Source organism: Tribolium madens, unplaced genomic scaffold, assembly GCF_015345945.1.
Source record: "Tribolium madens isolate multiple individuals breed KSU strain unplaced genomic scaffold, Tmad_KSU_1.1 Scaffold_19;HRSCAF=116;Tcas5.2_LG9, whole genome shotgun sequence".
Classification (NCBI taxonomy): Eukaryota; Metazoa; Arthropoda; class Insecta; order Coleoptera; family Tenebrionidae; genus Tribolium; species Tribolium madens.
In genome coordinates, this window is record NW_025400983.1 from 3,745,213 (window position 1) to 3,767,269 (window position 22,057).

Genomic DNA, 22,057 nt, shown 5'->3' on the forward strand with positions numbered 1-22,057 from the left:
TAAAAATAAATTTCAGTCGTTTGTAACAAATTTTCGTATCTCGACGCAAAGACCACCAACCAACAAAGCCCCTCGTGCAAATTTCCATAAAGTTATCCGAATTTATGTCGGCAATAAACAACCACCATCTCTCCATCCATAACCTAAAATAATTTACATTAAACACATGCTAAATCTTCCCCTAAAACAAAATCCCATTTATCTCTGTGGAAACAAATGATATAAACGGTTTTCTCTAAATTGGACAGTTGATTGGTGGGCCGTTTCAACCTCTCATTCCCCTCAAGCCCCGCCCACGACCAATCAGCGCTCATTTCGCCTACCCCCTGACATCCTGTCGCTCTCCCATTGGCCGCGATTCAAACCCGGGGGCGTGTCCCGTTAAAGAGCCTAGAACGCCAACTAGACGTTCACTTGTTACCAGATCTGTTAAAGATACGAACCTGGAACACGTGTCGGCTAACGAGTGCGTTAAAAAAGTGACAATCGGGCAATGGCGGCAATCGAGTGAAACAATGCAAGACACGGAATCCCTGTCCCCCACAAGCAGCCCCCGCGAAATGTCCCCCTATCTCTCGCGCACCCCCAGTCCGGCCCTGGAGCCCAAATACGTGTCCGACGACGAGATCAGCGTCGGGTGTCCCAGCCCGCGCGAGCCCCCCGACCCCGAGGACTACTTCAAGCCCCTCAAAAAACTCAAAATGCTGGAAATGCCGACGGTGGAGCTCGACGAGCGCAGCGACGGCGTCAAAAGCTTCTCCATCGTGGACATCCTCAACCACAAGCCCAAGACTCAAAGCACGAGGATTGTGCGGCCGTGGGACTTGGACCCCGATATCGAGGCCCAACAGAGACTAGAGACTTTCCATCGGCACCTCAAAGTCCAACAATTGGCGCTTTTGAGGCCCGAGTTTGCCTTCAACGCGAGTTATACGTCGGAAACCGGAAGTGATAGGTCGTCGAGTGTCGCGAGCGATTGTTGTTCGCCGGATATTGTGCCAGCGCAAAGACAGAGACAGCAAGGGAAGCCCCAAGGGACCCCTCTGGATGCACTCTTCCAAATGACGTCCAAAACCTTCGATTCGAGCTCGGGCGAGACGAGCGCAGGTGAGTTTAGGCCTAATTTGGACTCGCGAAGACAAATCGCAAAATTGCACTTTTCAAGCCTCATTTCGCACAATGACATGTCAACAAACCGAAGTCACAATTGAACTAAATAATTGTGTCTAAAAAACAAATACAAAACCAGGCGATTTTTGTTTGGCTTAAATCTGGACAAATTGGTGGCTGTTTTAATAATAATAAACAAAATAACAATCGAGTTTGTTTTAAGTGGCGTTTTGACCAAATAATTAGTTTAGTTCTAATAATAAAAAAATCAATTGGAATTGGAATTGGAAATTTTTGTGGCTGTTTCAATATAATAAAAAATTTTTTGGTAAACTTTCTTTTCAAGAAAATAATGTGATTACTTGATTAAATTCTTTATTTGTTAATTTTGACAACGACAAGATTTGTTAAACTGTTAATTAAGAAACAGATTTAATTGAATTAATACAAAACCATGCGATTTTTGTTTGGCTTAAATCTGGACAATAATAAAGAAAATAACAATCAAGTTTGTTTCAACTGGCGTTCTGGTCAAATAATTAGAACAATGTTTAGTTTTAATAATAAAAAAATCAATTGATTTAAGTCTGGAAATTTTTGTGGCTCTTTCAATAATAAAAATTTTATTGGTAAACTTTCTTTTCAATAAATTAATGTGGTAACTTGATTAGATTCTTTAGTTGTTAATTTTGACAACGACAAGATTTGTTAAACTGTTAATTAAGAAATAGATTTAATTGTTCAAGTAAATAGTTCCTACTCAAAAAATTAAGTGGTTCAAATCTGGAGATTTTTGTGGCTGCTTCACTGATCTAATAGTGTCTAGTCATCAACAAATTATTGTGTTCAAAAAGGTGTTTTTCAAATTAGTTTTGTGTAAAGATAAAGAAAAAAAATACAAATTTACTTTAAAAATGAGTTTTTTTTTCTTGCACTATTCAGTAAAGTTTTCAGAGTTTTGTATTTTGTACTTTTGACTTATGAATTTATTAAAAATATCCCCATTTTTTATTGTTAGGCCTAAAATACATTAATTTCAATTTTACCCATTTGTTGAGTAATATTCAATTCAAATAATTAAATTATTAGTTGTTGAAAGTAAATAGTGATTGAACACTCGATTAAACATATTACTCAATTAAATCAATCAGGTTTCTAAGCAAAGTAAATTACAAAAAAGTATTTTTGAAAACGATATTACTTAATCAAAAAAATATAATTTTAAACAATAATATAAACAAGCATGCATTTTTTTTTTAAATAGACGCCTAGTATATTATTACACGTAATTTTTTTGTTAACATCCATTTTAAAAACGAAAACTATACTGAAAACAAAAAAAAGAAAACAATTTAAGGAATTTTGATTTTCGCAAAAAAGAGAAAAAAAAAATTCCTTGTTAAATCTACATTAAAAACTTGGATTTACAATTTTTACTCCCATTCTGTACAGTAATTAAAATGTTGAAATATTGGAAAACATTCTCAAAAAATTTTTGTTCACCTACGGATAAGTAATAAGAAAATGTTAAAGTTTAAAAATGATTCTTATAAGCAACATGATTATTAGAAAAAAGCAAAAGAAATGTTTTTCACTTACAAAAACATGACAAATAGGCACACAAATAAATTTAGTAATTTTATTTAAATATTCTGATCTAGAATTGTATAAAATGGACTTCAACATTATTTTTTCTTTCAATAAATTAATTTGCTTTAAGAAAAAATTATTGCTTCTCAGTGTTGCCAACTTAGTTCCGAAATCACAGACTAAAATGTATATTTTAAAAAAAATGTTCTAATTTGAGCAAGGAAGTCTTAAATATTTGCAACATAAACTACAGTCTTCATAAATCCTGAAAATTTTACGATCATGTTTTCGTGTAACATCTCTGCCAATCAATATTTATTTAGTCAAAAAAATCGGAGGCTTGCAATCCCTCTACCTGCGTCAAAATTACATAATCGATAGTGCACGGATTTCGCCCGAATCAGTCCCTATTGAAACCTAATGGAGTCATAAATCCGGTTGCCAAACCAACTAGAGCACATATTCAAAAAACCTAATCGAACTATTGAATGACTTTATTATTAAAAAAAAACGGAATTATCCACTTTCATTCGAAAATGACTCCGTCGATAATAATGAGGTGTTTCAAAGGCTCAAATTAAAAAGTGGCCGCCGTGTGAGGTCCTCCCCGATCAATAGGAAGCGGCAAATTTAATCATGATCAGAGGCGGCTCGCCTAACGGTGCTTTTGGTCGATTGCACCTAATACACACATCAAAAGCTACAAAAGCGATAATTTGCATATGTAATGCGAAATCGTTAGTCCACGAGCACGGTGTCAGAAAACTTTAAGTAGTTTATAATTGGCGGCTGAGGGGGAATTTCAAAATTTCTGAAAAAAAAAAAAATAAATCCGTCACCGGGGCTCAGATCAGGCCGGAATGGTGGCCACCACATGTCCCATCACTGTCAGTGGGCTAATCGATGGCTGATTCGTGGCAATTAGATTAATTAGACAGCAACAATGGTTTGAAAACCGTCAAATTAGTGATTAAATCAGTCGGAATTCAATGTCTTACAAGATTTTCGTCTTGTATCGACTTAAGAATGTGATTAAGCTAAACTGGCGATCAAAAAAGAAACGCGCCAGACTGTGACGTGTTGGAAGCGCTGCAAGACGATGCTCTCACATTCTCTCACTCCTGGTGGTTAGACTGTGCACTTGGTGAGTTTTCTACCACGATGGGTGAGAGCAGTCTAAGCGTTGGCAGGTATTTTTCGAGATCAAAGGTGCCGCCGATGCCTCGAGCGACGGTTCACACTAATTGGAGAGCTAGATGGTCAAAGAAGCCGATGGTACTGAATATTGAGCGTTTTCTGGCTAATTGAGTGACCAACAACTTTATATTATGCGGTATCACACACGGGTTTGTCTTCTTCGGCGACAATGAGAGTTCTGTTTTCGACGCGGATTTAACACCGAGGAGATAATTGGATATGGACGGAAACCACCAACAGCGCTCGAGGATTTTTTTAAATTTGTCGAAATCGGGTAATAAAGAGGGATTGCGTGCTCATATGCCTCTATTTCTGTCATGGGATAAGTATATGTCGTGATTTCGGTCTTGCTTTATTTTTAGCTCTCTTTGGAAATTAACGCACGGGGAGTGCATAATTAAAGTTTCAACTTGATTTTGAAATGTGATTAAGATGTTGGACTGTGGTTGGGAAAAAAGACACGACGGGAATACAAATTACAAACAACTGGAATAATCTCACAGAAATATCCCTAAATCAGCAGTTTGAAGAAGCAAAACAACTACACAAAATTTAGTGTCTGCACTAAACTCAAAAAATTTATTGAGATTAATTCTTGACTCACTGCCTTTACGGAAGAAAAACACAAAAGGGGGTAAAAAGTATACAGCTGGAAGCTTCAAAATTTCGAAAAATTTAAATCTGAATTAGGTGTTTTCTTTACTTTTTTCAAACTAAACTGCAATAGTTTTTTAATATTTTATTTCATCACAAATAATTTTGGCAAATTTATATAGATATCTGCGTTTATTTAACCATCACTCGTTCAATTTCCCGCGACTTCTCCATAAAAATTGTAACGCTTTTCACAATTACTTTTTATACGAAAAATAAATCTGGACCCTTCTAATAAATTTAAGTCAAAAAAAAACTTCAAATTTTGATGCAAAAAATAGTGATGACCTTCATATCTAACTTACTTCTGCTCAAAAAAATCTTAATAAAATTTGAAGCAGATTTTTAAATTAAATAAAGCTGTTTAATCGTTTCTGAGCTTAACCATTAGTTATTAAAAAGTGACAATTTTTATCTTGACAATTTTGATTACAGTTTGACAAAACTGAAAGAATGCTTAAAATATAATATTTTAACTGTCTGAATTAGATTTATACTCGTTTACAGGGTTATTCACGGGAGGGTTATTTCTGAATTTTTTTTTGCCGCAACCAACAATACCAATCTCACAAACTACTAAATTAAATATGTTATTTCTTTAAAATTACAAATCAAAGTAAGTTGGATAAATTTGCCAGAAATGTCAGATTGACAGATAACCTATATTTAATCAAAATTCAGCATATAAATTAACAAGTTAAGTTAATATAAAAGGTGAAGTGAAGAAGTGTCTACCATCGACTTCTAAACATGCGCCTAGTCGGTTGGTAAACATAACAAAACATGTCGCATCGTTTGAGAGATAATTTTTTTACTATAATGTCACAGAGACAAGACTAATAACAGCTATCGGGGATTTAGTTATAATTATTTTCAAAATTTGAAATCAAGAAGTTGTTGAAATATGTATAATGGGTTGCGGCAAAAACAAATTCAGAAATAACCCTCTCGTGACTAACCTTGTATTAGTGTGCATCGAAGTAGTTGTTGAAAGGGATACTTTTAAAGTGGCAACCATGCAAAAATTCAAACAATCCTAACCTCAATCTTCCCTACATTTTTTTTTAAATAAGTACCCCATGTAGCAAAAAATAATTAAAATTAACAAGGTAATTAACATAAGATTTTTGTTAATATTGATGTTATTGAAATTGTTCTGAATGACATTAATGACTCTTTTTGTGTGAATCTGCTATTAAATTAAAGATGCATTTAGACTTCTACAACCTACTTGATGTACATTAAAATAAAAAGAGTATAAAAAATATTCTCTTTATTGAGCTTAAACCCAACAGCTTTAAATTCACTAAAACCACATTCTTAAGTTCAAAATAGATTAAAACCTAATTTTAAGTAACTTTAAATAGCTATACAAAAAAGAGTTTTCCTATTACCTCTTTAGACATACAAAACCCTCATTTTTATGTAGGTATGTAAATGTAAGTCAATTTTTAAACTACCAAACCCAAATTAATGTCGTTGTAAAATGTAAACCTCATTAAAAAAATTGGATGTTAAACCTGGTTTAAAACCTAAAGCATATTTTCAGCCTACTTAATATATGTTTTTTTTTTAATTTAGTAATCGTACCTTACATTGGGTTTAAACTTAATTAAACAACTTTAAATTTAGTAGAAAATATTTAAATAAGTAGGCATAAAAACCTAATTCAAGTCAGATTAGAATTTTTTGTAAAGTTTTTTTTTAATTCAAGTAAAAAAGTTTGAGTTATAGGTACAAAAACCTAAAAGGATTTAGGTTTAGTAAAACCTAACACATTTGCCAAGGAAGTTTTTTTTTATTAAAACAAGAAACAAATACGAATCAGACTAAATTTAATTTAGTCGAGTTTAAACCTAACTGGTTAAGTTACAAGTTTTGTTTCTCTGTGAGAAACAAAACCTAAAACGATTTAGGTCTAGTAAAACCTAACACATCATTTGGCAGGATTTCAATAAGAAACTTGTTTTATCAAAATAAAATATAAGAATACCCGAATCAGACAATTAAAATAAATTTAATTTAGCCGAGTTTAAACCTAAATTAGGTATATCTAAATCTAAAATGAACCGAGTGTCTAGACTTAACTTTTTTATTGTTTTTTATGAATGCTGTAAAACATCTTGTTTTTTATTCTTGTTTCTCAGGTTTATTTTTAAATAGATATAGATAGAGTACCTACCTATTAGCAAAAACCTTAATTTATCACGTTAATGAGAGTAAACCTATATAATTATTTTACATAATTATTAAGATCAAGTTTCTAATAAACTTAAGCTAAATTTTATGGTTTCAATACGTGATAAAGTAGTACTAATAATGTGATTATTGTTTTCAAGATTTAACGAAGGTTTAAATTTAATTCTTCGTTAAATATGTTGCTACAAACCAAACTTTATTTAACTGAGTTCATTTTAAGTTTTAGGTAGTTAAACTGAACTCTAGGGTTGGGCATTTACGCGTAAAATATTATATTTTTTAATTTAATTTTAAATGTAAACAATTTAAAGAACTATTATTTTGAGCTTTCTAGTGCAAATGAGAAATTAATCAGAATGTTGAATTAATAATCTCACTGTGCTTATACGAGCAGAAGAAAAAAATGAAAGAAGTAAGTCGAAAATGCCTTTTTCAGACAGCTGTTATTTTAAGCAGTTAGGCTTCAAATTAATGAAAAACGAGAATAAGTATTCTGCATTATGTTTAAAATACAATACAGTTTTAAAAAATTCCCCTGAGAGACGTTTAAAATGTCACTGTTTTTCAAAATTTCACCTTTCAAATTATTTTCAAATCAATTCCAGAAACGTATGCAGTCTTAAATATCGAGATTAAAACTGTGTAGAAAAACTTAAAACAAGTAGTGCGAGTGACAAGCAAACTAAGAATTCTTTTAAAAAAGCAAAAATATTACCGAGAAGAATCATGTTAAAAATAAATCATTAATCCTTTTTGTATTGTTGACGTTGTTTACGTTTTTTACAGATTTTATTGATCAGTAAACAATGATGTTGTTTACATGTAAATAACCATGCATTTTACATTGTGTAGTTTAGTGTCCAACCCTGCTGAACTCTACTTAAGTAGGTTTAAACTTAACACCGTTGTTTAAATTTTCATCAGTATATAAAAATTAAGCTTAAGTAGATATTACCTTACAGGCACAAACTAAGTTGGGTCTAAAATTCTAAAACAATTTTTTACCAACCTTAAAAATTGTTTTCAGTTAATTTTCTTATAAAATTATACATACCTACACAAGTGCCACTTGATATTTAAAAATAAAAAATTCTGTGAGTTTTTCCAAAAAAATTAAAGAAATCATCGTTTTTAAGAATTTTTAAAATGTCTAATTTATTTTGGTTTGTTTGAATTTGAGTATATTTGAAGCTGGCATTTTCCAAGCCAATTAAACCGCTGAAAGCACTTCAGAGAGTTTGAAGTCTGCCTGAAACCCAGTTTGAAGGAGCGAAAACTTCAGGTTTCAGTAAAAATGTGCCAAGCCGTCTGGCGTTGCTCTCGCTTTTTTCGGCCATTTCTCCGCAAAAACCGTCCAAAAAACCATCAGAAGTGCCGCAACCATCGGCTCCTTTGCCTCCGTACGTGGCGCATTTAAGGCCGGTAGCTCGCGGTACTTCCAGAACTCCGATCATCACGTATAATATTTTTTGTCGGCGTGATTTTAGCGTTCGGTAGCGCTACCACGTACCTCCAACCGCAATTATTTTTAAATTGTGAGAACCCATCGGTGTGCGATTTGGTTACCATTACATAATCGAACCAAATAACTTTCTCATAATGCGTTTTTCCCATTGCGGTGGACAGGAAAAAACCAAAAAAGGCCAACAAAACGCCACTCGTTAGCCTAAGTAGAGATGTGTATTTTTTCAGTTGGAGTAATCTCTTTTCAGGCTCGGATGGGCCTCAATCCGGGCCTGTAATAACACCAAACATGCACCCGGGGCGAGATTGAATTTTCACACGGCTGAATGTTTAATTATTTTTTAATTTGTTGACTGATTAGCGGCTCGGAAACGCAAAGTGACGGTGTTTTTCATCATGGTCGTATGGTTTTCGAAATATCATTAACACATTTTATCACCGAATAAGCAATTTATTGACTTAGCAGGGGCCCTACTTCGATTTTTCACCCTAGGGTTGTTAATTGCACGGATCAGTGTTATTGTTATAAGGGTGGGAAAACACCACTGGCTTATAGAACGATTCAAGAATTTTTTAACGGCGATTTTTAACTAGATCCCATTGCAAGTGCAATTAATTAGAATAATTATAATTTATCATCAGGAGGAAATAACTGGACAGGCAATAGCCTTTTGTATTATGTAACTTACAATTATTTGTATTTAATTGATTGTATCTCTTTTGTTTTCTCGTGCAGCTGTTAGACTATTTTGTTTTGTTGTTTTGCTCGGTTTTCTTTAAATTTTTACGATCGTTTCCTTTTGAATTAATTTATTGCATTTCTTGATGAAAAGTCTATGTCTCGTTTATTACCACCATAGTCATAATTTTCCAAATTAAAATTTTACAATTTTATGATATTTTGACCAAAAATCAAATTATTTTGATAAAATTTTAGTTAAAATAACCTTTAAACACGATTTATTCTTCAGGTCATACCTTGTCTAGGTTTAAACGTGAACCTAAATTCTTTAACGTACTTTTTAGTTGGTAAACCTGAATAACCATTTAGTTATGTGAAAGCCTGAATTAATACAAATTACTGAAGTTTTAAATACAGTGTGGAACCAAGCGATTTTTTTTAATTATTTGCCTCCAGAAAATAATAATATAAACTAAAGTAATATAAAAAATGAGATCGTATTTTGAGAATAAATTATTTATTGAGTTACGCGATTTTTTTTGTTAAAATTGCAATTTATGTAATACTATTTTTTTTAATCAAATATAAAGTAAAGTAAATAAATAAAAAAAATATATAGTAGACTATAACCTTCATGAGAGAAACGGTTTTATAGTGGGCTATCATTTCAAAAAAAAAAAAAAAAAATTTTAAGAACTCAAAAACAAAAGAAAATTTCGAAAAATTTAATTTTTGTTGAAAACATCCCATTTTACAATTACTTAGTTTTTCTAAAAAATAAATTGTTTATGCAAAGAACGTCTGGTGTCATACTTTTTATTTACCTTGTCAAATGTTGCAGTAAATTAAAAGTTTCAGATGTAAAGGCTACATTTTTGAGGTTAAAATAAAATAAATACAAATAATTCAAATACCTTAAAATCTTTAGAATTTTTCCAAATTCAAATTGCTTAATAGGTTTATTAAACCTGAATCTAAATTATTGAGCCTTATTTAAAAGTGACCCAAGTTCAGAATAAATACCAAAACCTGTTTAAACCTAGGTATACATGTTCAAAGTACAAACATTTTTCAAGTAAAAATGCCAGGATTTAAACCTGAATCTAATGTTTAACCTAATTTTATTATATAATAGTTCCTACAGATAAACCAGAATTAGGTATCATTTAGTTACGTGCAAACCTAAATTATTCTAAATTTACTACTTGAGTATTATAAATTAAACCCAGGTTGGGTTAAAGAAAATAAGAGTTTCAGATTTAAATCCCACTTCTTTAATCTTAAAACAACATAAATCTTTCGATTTTTTCTAAATTTAAATCGCTTGCCGAGGATTAAACCTAAAACTGAATTATGCAGCTTAGTTTAAAAATAGCCCAACTCAAATTGTGACTAAAAATATTCAAGTAAACGTTTAAATCCAATTTTATTAATATAGTACTCATAAACCAGAATTATTATCGTATTTAGTTAGGTGCAAACCTAAATTATTCTAAATTACTTGAGTTTTAAATAACTAAATCCAGGTTGTGATTCAAAGTAATACAAAATATTAGAATGTAGAAAAATAATATCTAGGTTTGAATGAAACAAAATAAATCTTTAATTTTTTTCAGATTCAAATCGCTTGTCTAGGTTTACCTAACCTAATTTAAAGTTAAATGCTAAATGTTTAAAGTTAACAATCTTATAAGTCCAAAGCCTAAACATTTGACGTTGAAATAAAAAAATCAAAGAATTTAAAAGACTCAAGATTTTTCAAACTCAAACAGCTTGCCTAGGTTTGAACCTAAATCTGACTTATTCAACCTTAATTAAAAGAATCATAAAAATTTCAATGTTTTAGCCAACTAAAGTTTGATCAAGTTAAATTAACCTAGGTTCGATTTTAGGTAGGTAACTCAAAAAAAACTAAATATTTAAACCTTTAACATAGATAAGAGAACGAGTTTCTAACGTAGTAACATAGAGGCCAATATATTCGAAGAGGTTAAGATCAGATTTACCTAGGTTTAAACCCAAAACATGTTCAGGTTTAAACCTAAATTATTCCAAGTGAAATATTTTTGTTGCTGATGCAAACCTAGGCTAGAACCAGAGTTTCAGTGCAGTGCTTGGAATGTTTTTGTTGCTGCTGCAAACCTGGGCTAAAACCGGTTTTTTGTGCAATTCTTGAAAGCAATTCCTCATTTTTTCAAGAAAATTAATTAAAATGTTTCTTTTTTCTTATAAAAGTCGTAAAACCTTCCGCAATCATCGCTCCCCTGTGGCTTCCTCCCGATCGTTTAAAACTGGAAATTTACGACACGACTTGTAATGACCGCTTGAGGTCTCCAAGCCGCCTCCAGAGAGCGCGTTTGCGGCCACCGCCACCGCCAGAAAATCATTACCTAATTAAGCCCCATTTACATCGAAAATAATTAAGGCTCATACTACACTATATCGGACGTTATCGTAAAATCTGTTGCGTGTTCCGGGTGCAACCCCCGCATGCAAATGTGTAAGGACAGGACCGACCATACACGATAAATCACGAACCTAATAATATATCAGTCAATTAAATTCGTGATTTAGGAGTCATACTTTATGTTTTCGCCGACGAATTACGCAAGAAAAGCAAGCGATCGATTGAAATGAAGCGCGATTTCGTGTCGGGTAATCACACTGTCACTTAAATCCGAGCAAACGTAATTGAAATTCGCATTTTAACGAGTGACAAGACGAAAATTCGATTATAATAAACGCCAAAGCCGATTAGGGATTAAAATACCCCTCTGTGTTTTTCTAAGCCAGCTGCAACGTAATTTGTTTATAATTTGTAAGGATCGTTAGGGATGCTCTATGTAATTACAAGTTTCTTCTAACGTAATAAAGTCTATCTTGATTTATCTCAATTTCTGAGAAATGAAAAGGCCGACCAAACAACTGAAAAATAATTCATAATAATTCATAAATTTTATTTGGTATACTCGTGAGTCATGGAAGCAGAAAGCAGGAGATGGTTCTTTATTTTTGTATGTTATGTGGTAATCAGTGGACCTTGACAACAGCACAAGTCCGGCATTGAGAAATGAATGAGAGAAGTTTTATTGCTGAGAAAATGCAAAAAATAAGGACAACAAACCTGGGTATTTAAAATAGTTCACGTTTCATGTAATAAACAATTTAAAACAGACTCAAAAATCGTAAACCTGGACAAATTTGAACTATAAAAACTTAAGTTTTAGTAACTGTTCATACACCTGGACAAACATTAAATTTTGTCAGTCAGAACCTTCAATTGTATTTAACTTCAGTAAAAATAAAATAGGTTTAGCATGAAGACATACACAACTCGAGAGAAAAACCACGAAACCTGATGATAAACCTAAATTTAAGCCTGTACAAACTTAAATCTAAATAAATGTAACATTTTTATAAAAAAACTTTATTTCACAACCTAGACAAAAATTCTAGGTTGTGATGTTTAGCATAAAAACTATAAAATGAAAAAGTAATTTTGCTTTACAACCCAGTCAAAAACCTAGTTTAACCTGGTCTAATAAATCAAAAACCTAGACAAAATGCCCAAAATGGGTTTACATATTTAAGAATTTACTTCAGAATTTTTAAACTTAACAAAAACCTAGATAAACATCCTAGGTAGTACAAAAACTTACAAATTAAAAACTATGAAACCTAAAGCGTGATTCTGTTGTAACACCAACACAAAAACCTAGTTTTAAGCCTGGGCAAATATTTTAAATATAAGCCTGTTCAGATTTATACTTAATAAAAATTTAATTTAAGGTTTTGATAAGTGTAGGTAAATCTGAATAAATGTAAGTTTGTTATCAACCTAGACAAAAATTCTAGGTTTTGATGATTATCATAAAACCATACAAAACCTGTGCTCAAAAACTATGAAACATGAAACAGAAATTTTGCTTTTAAACCCACTCAAAAACCTAGTCAAAAAACCTAGACAAACTTAGTTTATATAAAAATTATCTTAATTTTAAAGTTTGATAAAGATTTAGATCAAAATTTTTAAACTTGATATTTAGCTATAAAAAACTTATAAAACTTAGGATTAAAAACTACCAAACCTGGAAACGTGATACGATATGTTTTAATACTAACAGAAAAACCTAATTTTAGGCAAATAATCTGAATTTAACACACTTTGACTAGGGACAGTTTCATAATCCAATTAAACAGACTTTAAATTTAATGTTGGTTTAGAATGTAAAATTTTTGTCCGTAGTAATTAGAACATTCCATATAATTTTTAATTTAATGCTTCTTCGTATACGATTATAAAATTGGGTTTTAATATCTAAAATTTAATTTAATTTAATGTTTAATAATTGTACGTACCTAAATCTAAAAAAAGCTAGATTTTTTTAAAAACTTTCAAACATTTTTAACAACTTGATTAAAGTTGTAGCTTTTGATATTTAGTAGGTATATAAAAGCTAGAGCCAAATTCTTGGTACAAACTCCTAAAAACCTAGGTCTGGTAAAAAATAAAGAGGTTAAAAACTATGAAACCTGAAAGCGTGATTTTAATCAAAAGCTTGGTTTTACATATAAACACATTTAATTTTAATTTTTTCAAATATTTAGGCTTTAAATCCTTAAAACGCTAAAACAGATTTTTCGAATGAAAAAATTTTGGTCTTTGTTTGGTTCCCAGTTTTGATGTTGTTGCACAATTCCAATGTGTGTCAACAATTCAGCGTTAAAAATTTCGAATAACTCTTTATGCTCTAATTGAGAGTGATTGAAAATTCTTAACATACTTAAGCCAACACTGATTTGAAAAGCAAGTGACAAATTTTTCGTCGCTACTTTAAAACCTTAGATAATTTTTACAGTCCGTTTCCTGTTTAACGATATTTTAAATTGAAAACACGTCGTTTGGTCCAGTTCTTTTATGTAGAAACATAAAGATAGGACATGGTTCAGCCCTGTTTAGTCCCGAGCCCATTAATTGACATTAGAGACACTTTAGAGCCTTTTGTCGGTTGCCCTCGAGTGAAACACTGAAGCCGTCAAGATGATATTTTACCATCCGGGATTTTATAGTGCCACTAAAAAATCGGACAGTTTTATTAGCGATTTATTACTTGGTAGCATTGTCTTTGCGTTGTCTAATTGCCCCCCTATACAAACTTTACAGCGGCGACTTTCTAAAATTTTTATCTTAAATGGGAATTAGATTTACGTGATGAGCTGGGCTATTAATTACCCGGATGGATCTTTTATTACCCCGCGTCTGGAATTCGATTTGATATTAGATAGAAAAGGGCAAAAAACCGTCTATTTTTACTTCGAAGAACCGCGAGGCGGAGTCTACAAAGATATTTATTAATATTGTCTCATTTACTCGGAATTAGAGAGGCCGCAACAAATTGCAATAATTAATTGATTTTTTCCGAGACGTTATTACGCGCAGCGGCTACTAAACCAATCATAGGAAAGCGTTGCGAATCGCAATAGGCTCCACGAGAATTCAATCGGACCCAAATCGGGCGGATAAATGGCCGATTTCGCCCTTGGACCCAACACCAAATGGGTTTCTTTCTCCATTGTTTGAAACCGCTGATAATTGTGTCTCTCGAATCGCAGTAGGCTCCACGAGAATTCAATCGGGGCCAAATCGGGCGAATAAATGGCCGATTTCGTCCCTCGGACCCAACAGGAAATGGGTTTCTTTCTCCGATTAATCCATTGGTTCGAAATCGCTGATAATTAGACAGATGTCGTGTCGGCGGCTCTTTTGGGCGTGCTTTTGTTTATCAACAAGCATAATCTAGTGTGCTTAGGTGAAACAGAGCCAACTATATTCGGCGGCCTTTTATTTGATGTGAGATAAGTCGGCTTCAACATAAAACAGGCCCTTAATGCGGTAGCCATGTTTGTTCGGATGCTTTATGACACTTTTGCCCTCTGTTTGTTTAGATTTTTAAACGAATGAAAGTGGGCGAAGTCGACTGAGACCAATTTCGTACATGGTTAAATGGGTAACGAGCTCGGAAAATTCACCCATCGTGGTAGAGATGGTAAAGAAATGAAGAGTAACGTGATTCGGCGAAGAGCACACTTGAATGAACTCATTGTAATTTCAAACAGAATCAAATCTGATTAAAAAGTGGGCTAATTATTCTTAATTACACTTAAGTGACTTGAAGAACGCAAATCTTGACGATTTAGTTCATTAATCAATTTCGGTAATTTAATTTATTTAAGTCAAAGACTCATTTAAAATCTCAACTAGTGTAATTAAAAGCTAATTATAATATAGAAAATTTATTATTAAGGAATTCAAGTTTCAAATTTTTTGAGTGTGATTAAATTTAATTAATCAAGTTCAAATCTACTACCTTTATAGTCCAAAATAAACTGCTCCACTAAAGTTAAAGAAGTGCGCAATAATTACAATAATTAATTAAATTAGTATATTATTAAAAAATTAATTAATAATTGAGGCAGATATATTTTTGATTTTTTGTTTTTGATGGATTTCAAAATGCTTAAAAGAATAAAAATTTGTTTGTTGTAAAAATAATGCGACGATTTTACTTAATACAAATTAAATAATTAAATAGTGTTAATTAATTTTGTTCAAATTTGCCTCTATTCAGTTAAATAATCCAGAATCTAAACTAGTGTTATTTCTTGACGGGAACATAAATCAATGTGTTTTGTAATTTTATATTTAAAATTATGAGTAAATTAATTCAAAAAATTTATTCAAGTTTCGAATTTTGCATCTCATTCACGTGAAGTAATTAAAATTAATATTAAACTATTGAACCCAAATATTAATCTATTTTAATTAATTTTAGAAGAGTGTTTCGTCCACTTTTGTCCAGATTTGTGCCTAATTTAATTAAATTAGAGTAGTCTCAGGAAATGTACTAGTAGTATTGTTGACAAGATAAAACAGAAATCTAATTATTCTTACTTACACTTAAGTGAATGAAAGAACGCAAATCTTACGATTTAGTCCATTAATCAACTAATAAAAATTTTGATTAGTCTAATTAAGAGCTAATTAAATAAAAAAAATTATATATTTTTAATTAATTCAAGTTTCAAATTTCCCAAGTAATTCAATGTGATTAAATTTAATTATTAAAGTTCAAATCTACTGCTCTTATAGTCTAGAATACTTAATACTTACTTAATAATTAAATAATTCATTAGTGGTAATTAATTTTGTCCAGATTTGCGCCTAATTAAATTAGAGTTTCAAGAAGAAGTCTCAACTTGCTTTGTTAGTTGACGACAACATAAAACAGTAATTTGAGATTTCTTTAAATTAATTTTTAAATAATTCAAGTTTCAAACAGGATCAAATTTAATTAGAAATTTAATTACGTTTACTTACACTTAAATGTCTAGAAAAACAGAAATCTTAATCAATTATATTAATTAAATTTCTTTAAACCAGAGACTCATTCAAAATCTGAATTAGCGTAAATGTAAATGAAAGCTAATTAAATTCAAAAATTTATTCTTAAATAATTTAAGTTTCAATTTTTCTTATAGACTGTAGAACACTAAGATAACTTACTTAATACTTACCTAGTAAACAAATGAATAATAATTAGTGTTAATTAATTTTGTTCAACTTTGAGTCTAAACTATAGCGTTATTTGTTGTCGGAAACAAATCAATGTAGGCCGTAATTTTATAATTAAAATTGAAAGTCAATTCAATTAAAAATGTAGTGTCAAATAATTCAAGTTTCGGATTTTATACATCATTCACGTAAAGTAATTAAATTAAATTGAAAATTCAAAATTAATTGTAGACTATTTATTGAATCCAACTATAATAATTAATTTTGAGGTACAACTTTGGCCCTAATTTAAGTAAATTAGAATTTCAATAAATACAGTGTGAAGTATTGTTGTTAGATGACGACAACACAAAACAGCAGTAATTTGAAATCTAATTGAATTAAAAATTAGTCTTTAAGTAAGTCATGTTTTGAATTTATAACTGTCGTTTTATACGTCATTTGTAATTAATTTTAATTAATCTTTGGACAGTTTTTTGCTCAATTTTGGTCAGATTTGCGGCTGAATCTTAGAAACCGTCATTTTTGCCGGCGGTCACTTGTGTAAATTGCAAAAGCCACATAATTTGTCGCCAAGTGATTGTTTCAGTAATTTTTCCGTATTTTGTAACAGTAATCAGTTATTAATGTTATTATCTAGCGGCACATTAACTGCCATTAACATTTCTCCTTTTCCATTAAAACATTCCACGTAATTAATTAATTCGTAAATTACTGTTACTTTAATTATGACAAGATAATTTTCAATCGTTTCTTCGAAGCCGTCAAAAGGGCGATAAATCGCATTGACAAATGGCCCTCTCTCGGGCCGAATGGATCTCAAGTGTGTCTGTCCGTCCCCTAAACACATTTGACATTTAAAAACTGTCAAAATACACTTTTCGGGATAAATAATGTCGGGGATTTGTTTTTTCCCCCCGATCTAATTAATCACGGGGCTATTTTCGCCCGATATTAATTAACAGAGATAATTAGTGCAAGAAAATGCCACGTCAGTTTACTTTATACAAAACGGGCGCGGTTTTTGTACCCATCACCCAGGAAATTGGGATCGTTAAGTTTATTAAATAATTAATTAATCCGTGGTTATTGCCTACGAGGGAAAAACAGACTACAAAAGACCCGAAAAATTATAGTCAGCCTAAATTATAACGAAACGAGTTTCTACAAATTTATTATAAAAACGTTATTTGTGGATTTGTGATGGCCGATTTAACGAGCTTCTCGTTTATTTCGACGACGGATGAATTATGCTTCCGCGAGATTGCTTCCGGTGACATCACAAAATCCAACATTCGAATTAAGCGAAGCCCGGATTTTTCAGTTTTTTACTCGATTTTTTAATAATTAGAAAAAAAAATTAAACCACGGCGATTTTTTAAAAAATTAACAAAATCGTAGAATAAAGTAAAACACACTTCCAAAAAATAGGTATTAAATTTTTTTCATATACAGAGTGCGCCAGAACTCGCGCCCCAGAGAAAAAAACAAAAGTTTTACTTACGACTGACAATTTCCGTTGTAAGAATCTTAGACAAAAATCTTGCTAAATGTCTTTTTTGTATATACCAGTTTTGTAATAAAACACCCTTGAAGTGTTTTAGTGATGTTATCATTTTATAACCTTTAGTGATCATTTTTTTATCAAAAATTGTACCTACCTTTTTTTCTTCTCTTAGAAGATGTAATTGTAATGTTTATTTGTTGAAAATATGTACAAAGGTAGTAAAGACTAAATAATTATAAAAAAACATACAGGGTGCGCCAGAATTCGCGTTCCATTGAAAAATAAGATACCAGGAACATGGAAAAAAATCTTGAAAAAATTCTATCTATAAAAATTTCGAAGTTATGAGAGTTTAAATTTTGCACTTTGACTCATTTATTTTTGTTCGAAAAATAATTTACTAAGTACAGGCTATTAGAAGAGGAAACAAAGAAGCTAGGTCCTAAATTGTAACTCTGTTTAGTGTTATTTGTGGCTTTTATTGGCAAAATTTTTGTACCTTTACTAAATAATTATAAAATCATCAGTAACTTTAAGTAGACATAAATAATGTCAAAAATCAAAGAATAAATTTGAAATTTTTTTAACAGAGAATTTTTTAAACATTGTTTCTTTCTGGTATATTACTTATCTTGCTTGAAATTTTTCTCTGGGGCGCGATTTCTGACACACGCGGTATAAAAATAGTTTGTTTTATTTGTGCTTTTAAGTGAATAACAAATAAATAAATAAATGATTAAATTTTATTTTAAATCTGCAGAAAAATGTGATTTTAGGCTTATTTTACATGATCTTTGATTTGATAACTCGATTAATTCTAATACCGCAAATTATGGTTGATGGTTTGCATCCACAAAATTAGTCAAAAATCGATAAAATTTTGTTAATGTAAGATAGAAGACTTTTTATAAAACTCTCTAATGTGATAAAATTCAGGCACTTATTTATAGTAACAGGATGTTTTGTAAAATAGACGAAAAAAAGAAAAATGCCAAGTAAAATAAGATGAGTACCAGAAACATGAAAAAACTGTTAAAAAAATTCTATCTATAAAAATTTCAATTATTGTCTTATGACTTTTATAATTCAATAAATTTTAAATCGATCACTGTGATTGGTTTAAACTTTTAAAATTAATATAATAATTAAAAGATTCGATAATTAGTGGGTCTAATAAATTCAAATATTGGCAGATGTGATTAGCCTAAATGTTTAGACTAAACCTTTTAAAACCGACCATTTAAGCACATTCAAGATTTAATATTTACGAAAAAAAGTGTAATATTTTTCCATTTTTAGTAATTCATTAGAAACGGTGGTCAAATCTCATCTGATTCGCAAATGTTTTGTAAAAATAATTGTGTAAAACTCACACTATCTGATTTGTAAATGCTTTATCAAAATTATTAAAAAGTCACATTATCGGAATTAATTAAATCGGTTGTTTATACACATAAAAAGCACAAAAAAAAACTAGGTATGTAACTTATAAGCTCTGGTTATTGATTATAAAAATGCTTTTTTTAATACTAAAATACCGCAATCAAACGTAAAATTTTTATTAATTGACGCTAATAACATATTTTGTTGTTAAAATGATAAATTTTGGTGATGTTTTGAGTAAGCTGTGCAGTTTGAATTAAGTGAGCGACGAGCTTGGATCAAGATTTTTTTGATAAAAAAAAATACAAAATGATATATTTAGGCACTTTTCAGATTAAAAAAAATGTCTTTTGAGAATTTTTTTGTCTCTATTTCTGTATTTGGTGCTGAATTGCGAGTCCATTTCTCATGCTCGTTCAGTTTTTGTCCATTTTTTTCTATTCTCTATAAAATTAACTAATTCTGTTGTTTGTAATTTTATAAAAAAAATTTGGTGGTGTTGGCTTTTTCATAAAAACTTGGAGTGAGTGACGAGCTTAGAGAGCGTTTCTATTAAAATTTATTCACTGCTGGTCAATCATACAAAAACTTCAAAAGTTTGAAAAATCGTTTTTGAGAGAAATTTTGTCTGTGTTTCTATATTTGGTGTTGAATTACGCCCCATTTTTCATTTTTTCCTCACACTCGTTCATTTTTCGTCACTAGTGATTCTCCCTAGTGGTTTACGCGGAAGAACGTCTTTTGTCGCCACCTCCAAGTCCCCTCAAGCGAAAAAATTTTCTATTGAGGGGAGAAGTAATTATGTTGCAACAAACCGACTATTAAATCATCACATAGGATCCATTCGTCCGCCTTGGCACTAATTATCGAGTAAAATTAGCCGTTTACAAACCCAACTCTCCTAAACGCTTCAGACAGATATTTCCTTCGTCACTTGGTGCACATGTCGACTAAATATTTTTGTCACTTTATTAAACGGCGTCAAAACGCTAAATTATCAATTTGGAATGGGAGAAGGACCTTGATGCTTGTCAATAACGCAACCTTTTTAGCTAAATTAAGCGCAAATCGGTTCTAATTACAGCGATTTGTTCGAAGCCGTGCTATTATTTAATAATAATTACACTTATTAGTGCGATTATACTATTATGTCGTGCATTCCATGAATCGCAAGTGCACGATCGATATCGATTCCATTAACCAACCCATTTTGCAATTTTTCCTAGACGATTTTTATCACTTTTGATAAGGCTCGTTACTGCATCTCCTTGTTCTAATTGCAATCTGATATTTACCAGACATAGTTAAGCACTAGTTAGGATCGTTTACTAATTGTGGAGACCCTAAGATCGGGTGATCATAGTTGTGTTCATATGCTAAATTGGTAACTCAATCTGTGGTTGTTTTCGATGATTTTTTTTCTTGTAGGTATTCCAAGGGGCGCCCCTTTTCGTCTAATATGTCGCAGTGTCGAGTGATTTATCCGGCTGCGGTGCCCCTACCGGCCAATATGTCACTATTAAGGTGACAACTGCTTTAATCTGGATTAGGCGTTATTTGTTTGTTTGAGAATACGTTTTATTGCCTCGCTGATCGCTGTTTGTCTAAATTAAACGGACGCAGGGGCGGATTTACCCCAAAAACCCTTGTCCTTAGAAAACAAAGCCAGAAAGACAGCCAACACAACTTAAAAAGAATAGGGTAAACTCGGGAGAGATGAACCAGCGGGAAATGTATACTTTGTCTCAAAGTTCATACTATGAGAACTTTGACTTGAAGTACGCTGGTTTTTCAAAATATGGTTCATCTCTCCCGGAGTTAGCACACGTTGACGGACCTAACCATGGTTATGTTAGATTTGACGTACATAGCAAAGGTTATATAACAGGTTTCTAACCGTTATCTTTTCATGCTTAACGGCGTATGTTACATTTAGATATCGGTTATCTAATCATGATTATGTCTGACGTATATAGCAAGGGTTATATAACCGTTATGTTTGTTATACTAATATGACATATGTTAGGTTGTAGGTGGTTATCATTAGGTAAAATGCCTTTTTGATTCTATTTAAGGCCCGTGGACGGGACCCAAAATTTAGACGTTTCAGATGAAATAGAGTGCGTACACAATTTTTAAAACGACAAATATAACTTTTTTGTTCTAAAACCATAATTTTAATATTTTTTCAAATTTTTTAAACACAAATTATTAATTTATTTTTTTTTAACCTTATTTCGGGACTTTGTTATGGCCTTTCTATCACTTTATATTTTTTTCTTCTCCGCTCTAAGTAAATCAGGTTTACTATTTTGATTTTACTGCAAAGGAATAACATTTTTGCTTAACCTGAAACGCGCAAATCTGTAATTAAAACTTTATTATTATTCTGACTCTGTGAAAGTTCATTTTTCTTTTGATTTTGGACAAAGCAAAGAAGTTTAAGCAAATTAAATAACAAAAATTATTGCAAGTCAATAGAAAAATAATTGAATGACTTTTCTTAACACTGAGGAATCACGATCATAAATCAGAATAATGAAGTTTTAATTATAGATTTGTTAGATTCAGGTTAAGCAAAAAATGTGACTTAAAAGGACTAAATGTGGCAAAACCTTTGCGAATCAGAAGTGTGAGGTCTAGAAGGGGGCGAGCGGCAAAGCCGCGAGCCCCTACAATTTTTACTTCCTACACAACT

General features: G+C 31.4%; 1 protein-coding gene across 1 annotated transcript in view; it reads left to right on the forward strand.

Moving 5' to 3' along the window:
- Positions 1-434: 434 nt before the first annotated feature.
- The window catches only part of LOC123014639 (homeobox protein Hox-A4-like), a 37,040-nt gene continuing 15,417 nt past the window's right edge, over positions 435-22,057 (forward strand). Inside the window, exon 1 of the mRNA XM_044413852.1 lies at positions 435-1,107. Within this exon, the coding sequence (XP_044269787.1) occupies positions 516-1,107 (592 nt within the window). The 5' untranslated portion in view covers positions 435-515. The remainder of the gene's footprint in view (positions 1,108-22,057) is intronic.